This window comes from Drosophila pseudoobscura, chromosome X (assembly GCF_009870125.1).
Source record: "Drosophila pseudoobscura strain MV-25-SWS-2005 chromosome X, UCI_Dpse_MV25, whole genome shotgun sequence".
In the NCBI taxonomy this organism is placed as follows: domain Eukaryota; kingdom Metazoa; phylum Arthropoda; class Insecta; order Diptera; family Drosophilidae; genus Drosophila; species Drosophila pseudoobscura.
Genome location: NC_046683.1, coordinates 22,748,624 through 22,753,173, shown reverse-complemented (window position 1 = coordinate 22,753,173; position 4,550 = coordinate 22,748,624). Strand labels below are relative to the sequence as shown.

General features: G+C 47.8%; 1 protein-coding gene across 2 annotated transcripts; it reads right to left on the bottom strand.

Moving 5' to 3' along the window:
• Nucleotides 1-1,256: 1,256 nt before the first annotated feature.
• Nucleotides 1,257-4,045, bottom strand: LOC6903667 (E3 ubiquitin-protein ligase rnf146-like). Of its 2 annotated transcripts, XM_033383207.1 has the most exons (2): nt 2,992-4,045; nt 1,257-1,546 (listed from the first exon to the last, which is right to left on the bottom strand). In XM_033383207.1, exons 1-2 carry the CDS (start codon nt 3,917-3,919, stop codon nt 1,452-1,454), a joined length of 1,023 nt encoding a protein of 340 aa, XP_033239098.1. In that variant the 5' UTR covers nt 3,920-4,045; the 3' UTR covers nt 1,257-1,451. The 2 variants fall into 2 exon arrangements, with proteins under 2 accessions (XP_033239098.1, XP_033239097.1); XM_033383206.1 differs by lacking the exon at nt 1,257-1,546 and having other exon boundaries at nt 2,460-4,043.
• Nucleotides 4,046-4,550: the final 505 nt, after the last annotated feature.

Below are 4,550 nucleotides of genomic sequence, written 5' to 3'. Positions count from 1 at the left end.
ACTTTGACCCGATTGTTGGTTGCTTCCGATGCCTGGGGACCGACCACCGCGTCTCCCAGTGCAGAGTCAAGCACGACATTTGTCGTCGTTGTGGCCAAGCGGGGCACCATGCGGCTAAGTGCAGCAATGCGCTTAACATCTTATGATGTCCTTAGCATCTTATGATGTCCTTGGCTTGTCCCGTGTACAGTGCAATGGTGGCTCGGGCGAATGCTAGACACTGATGGCTTGCAAGTTTCTACAGATGAATTGTCAGGGGTCGTTTGCACTTATGTGTGAGGTGGGGAATATGATGCGTGAGAGGGGTTGCGGTGTTGCACTGCTGCAGGAACCGTATGCCGCCAATGGTCGTGTGCGTGGATTGCCCGCAGATATGCGGGTTTTCTCTGACAGTGGGACCAATGCTGCAATAGTTGTGAATGACCCTAGCGTGGAGTGCACACTTGTAAACTCTACTGACTGGGGCGTGTGTGTGAATATTAGTGGTAGTTTAGGTAGGGTCTTTGTTAGTAGTGTATATTGCAAGTTTGGGGAACCCCTTGAGCCTTACATGGTGTACATGGAAGGGGTGCTGCTGCTGGCGGGTGGCGTGCCAGCCATCCTGGGTCTTGATGCGAATGCATCATCCCCTATGTGGTTCAGTAAAATATCTGGGCATGCGTCTGGGTATTTGAGCTACAGTCGGGGTGAAATTCTAGCCGAGTGGGCCGTATCTCAGGATGTGCGGGTCATTAACGAACCCAGCGAGTGGTATTCTTTTGACGGTCCTATGGGGAAAAGTGACATTGATGTTACTTTTGTGAATGAGGCAGCAATGAGTGTGAATGATTTCAGCTGGAGTGTTTTGGGTGGGCACGGTGTGAGTGATCATAATCCTATTGAGTTTGTGGCTCATGCCACGCCCACTGTGCGTGAAACGGTTGTGGGTAATCGTTGGCGCACCAGTGGTGCGAACTGGAGCCTTCACGGCTTTTGGGTGAAAGAGGCGGCAGCTCAGGTTCCTCTTAGCACCTTCTGTGCTATGGGGACTGATGAGCAGGTTGAATGTGCGGATCATTCGCACGAGTCAGCCAGTCATCTAGTCTGACAACAGGATGTCGACTGTTCGCCAGCCTGCCTTTCAGCAGCATTGACACCGTCTTGTCCATTGCCAAATCAACGCCAACACTATCGCGCCATTCGCGAACAGTGCGCAAGCACACTCCAGCACTTGCCTCAATCTCATCGCGCGACCGCCCCTCAATCATGATGAGCAGGTCATCTGGTGGTGGCGAAAGCGTTATCCTTACAGCGAAGGAAGCTAAAGGAGATTTATTGGCAATGAATAGGCATTCGAAGCGATGGTGTTTGTGGTTCCCATTCCCTGGATGATCATTACAGATAATAATAATTGTTTTCTTGATATTACCGGGATTGGGGGGTGGTTCGAAGTCGGAATCGAGATACGATTTTCAGTAGAGCTTTAGGTATATCGTAGATATTAGGGAAGCAACGAATACACACTTCGCTGTTAGAAGTAATGGCGGGGTACAAATCGTAAACGAATCTATAAAATAGTAGTCACAAAATTGAGATTATTAATTAATACCGGGGGAATAATAATTGCCATTGAACTATATATATGTATAATATATATGTAGGTTCTCTGGATTGTCAGATCTCGTTTCATGCTTTTAATGATAACTTAATGAATAATCATTATATTTAAGTCTCACAGAACTGTTTTTTGTTTAACGCACTTAAAGTCGACTTATTATAATTTGGGACACTCTTTCCAAGGATCCTCCAATCGAGTACGAGTATAACCCGATACTCTCACGTATATATTGTCGTTCTCACTACTACATAGCTTTCTTGGGGGTTATTACTTTCTTTCCGCTCGACAAAGGAGGAGTAATTATATTCAACTCTTTACGGGATAATATTTTATATTAATAACAACGGAATGGTATGGTTTTTTTCCAGCTTTTTTATGGGTAGTTGAGCGTTTTTTTGGGAAGTACATATATATTCTGTGTCTGTTTATCTGTGTGTTTTGGCTTGGCATTCGGATGCTCAGCTGTTTCCCAATAAACGCATCGAAACCCCCTTTTGAGATATACCCCAGATATACTATCTGATTGAAAGGAATATATGTTTTGTGTGATGTGTAGTTTACCCTGTTGACATATTCTGTTCTGTTCTGCTCTCGATATATATATATGTAGGGTTGGCAGCCCTTTAATGAGTATCGATCTATCGCTAGGGATAGTCAAGGGTAGAGGAAGATATATCGATAGTAAGTAAGAGTTCGACTGCAGAAGCGAGCAGACGTGCGAAAAGAACTATGCTAAGAAACCTATTTGTAACCATTTATTAAAATAAATATAATACAACGACGTGTGGCGTATATTTGATGGAGTTTCTGGAGCGGATTCTTACTCACTTGTAGGGAGCCCACCAAGGATCCCTACATATATGTTATATATCTGCTATATATATAGTCAGGTACGCGCTGCATTTCTCTAGTTAACATTCCTTTCACTGTTTAGTAGAAATCTACTACGAGGAACATTTCTTTTTTTAAGTGTATGGGAGGAGTGGGGTGAGGGATATATTGTGTGTGTGTTTGGATTTATGTTTATAGTCCCTCGTGTTTGCCGTTTGGCTGCGACTCGCTCGCCTCCAAATCCCTCGATTCACCCTCCACGGGAACAACATTCGGCCCTTCCGCATCCCCATTCTCGTCATCATCGTCATCACTGGAGTCCGCAAAGGTGTGCAAGGTAAGTCTGGCTTGGAAATCGTTCAAGGCCTGCTCGAAAAGATCGATGGTGTGCTGGTTGCTGGCTATCACCTGCTGGGTGTTCAACTGATTCTCGGTGGCGCTGAACAGGAGATCTTGAATAGAGCTGGAGTGTGAGGAGGCAAGCGAGCGCGATGTATGTGCAACTGCTCCTGGTGCTGCTGCTGTTTCAGAGTCCTGTAGATTGTTTGACATGATTTGCTCACCGCTGCTGCTGCTGGGATCCTCGCTGATGTTGCTGGCCGCCAGTCCCCGCGTCAGCTCATCCGCATGGGCCAGCGTGGAGCCAATGATGTCGCTGGCAATCCGGATGGCAGCGTCTGTGGCGGCAATCGTGGAAATGAAACTAGACGCAGCTGCTGCTGCTGTATTTGTCATCGGTGGATTGGGTGCTGGTCGGCTGAACACAGTATCGCTGGTCACCTGGTTGCCCTCGATCCGGAGACCGGCCACTCCTTTTTTGGGTATGGTGGCCAAATCCCTTTTCACACGGCGGCAACGAGTGGGCTCGTTCTGACGCTGTTGCACTAGCTGCTCCAGATCGACCACGTAAACATAGCCGGCCACGAGTATGGAGCAGGATTTTTCGCCTTTCTTGAAGGCCTCCTCAATGTCCTGGCTGGTGCGGTAATCGTATTGCCACCAACCGTTGCGTCCCTCGTAGTACCATTGATAGCCATCCTCAGTGGCGCGGGTGGCCCAAATGTCCTCGATGCCATTCACTAGGGTTGGGTTATCCAGAAATTCGGCGGGGATCTCGCGTCGGCACATGGCACAACGACGATTCTTGTAAGCAACTCCCTTTATGCAAAGGAAACAAAAAATGTGGCCGCAAGGGAGACGAGCTGGATGGATGCAAGTCTGGAGGCAGACGGCGCATTCCAATGGAGCGCTCTCTGTGCCCGATGCTCCATCAAATGCGGGAGGACCCGTTTCCCCGTTGGTGGCCACAGGAGAGGGTCCTGTCTGGCGAGCAGTGCCAGCAATGCCATTAGCGTCACGGGCGGCAGCAGCAGCCGAAGTGGACGGCATGTCGCGGGTGAGATCAATGGTCTCCAAGTACACCAATTCCTCCTCTTCGTCTGAGGAAATCACGATGACTTCGTTATTTATATCTTCGTTATAATTCGACATTTCGTTAACAACTAAAACTTATTTAACAATACAAAAAAACGAAGGGAACGTCTCGGACGTATGTTTTCGTTTTTTTTTTTTCTCAACAACAAAAAAGTGAAACAAAAAATGGTAGGCTATATTAACATCGAAAAAGCCACCTCTAACTCACCCACAAGGAGCGGCTCAGAAGGACCAGCCACACTTGGCGGCAAAACCTCCCGCTCCGCCCTTGGAAAGAATTCGCTCATCAATTCATTCACACAATCCACCCAAGTCGTCAGCAAAGTGCCTCTGACTTGAAGAGCACACACACTCGTAGGTTCCCTAGCACTACCTCGAACTATTTTATAAGCACGACCCCAGGGATCGTCCTTATTGCGCTCCAAAAAGGAACGCCACTCAGCCTCTTTCACTTTTACAAGCATTTCCTTGTACTCATTCATACATCGACCAAGCTCACCCCGGAGCTGGGAAGCGTTTTCAGCATTGGAGGATCTAGCCCTTTGGAATCGCTTCCTCAGCGACCTAACCATCCGCCGCTTCACACTTAATTCCCACGTTCACCACTTTACACGCCTGCGATTCACCTCTCGGTGTCTCTCAAACATGCAATCATTCGCACGAGTCAGCCAATTCTCCACACATTCAA

What these genes read in the sequence shown, in the direction of transcription:
- LOC6903667 (XM_033383206.1), bottom strand. Translation starts at nt 3,919, where the DNA reads ATGTCGAATTATAACGAAGATATAAATAACGAAGTCATCGTGATTTCC.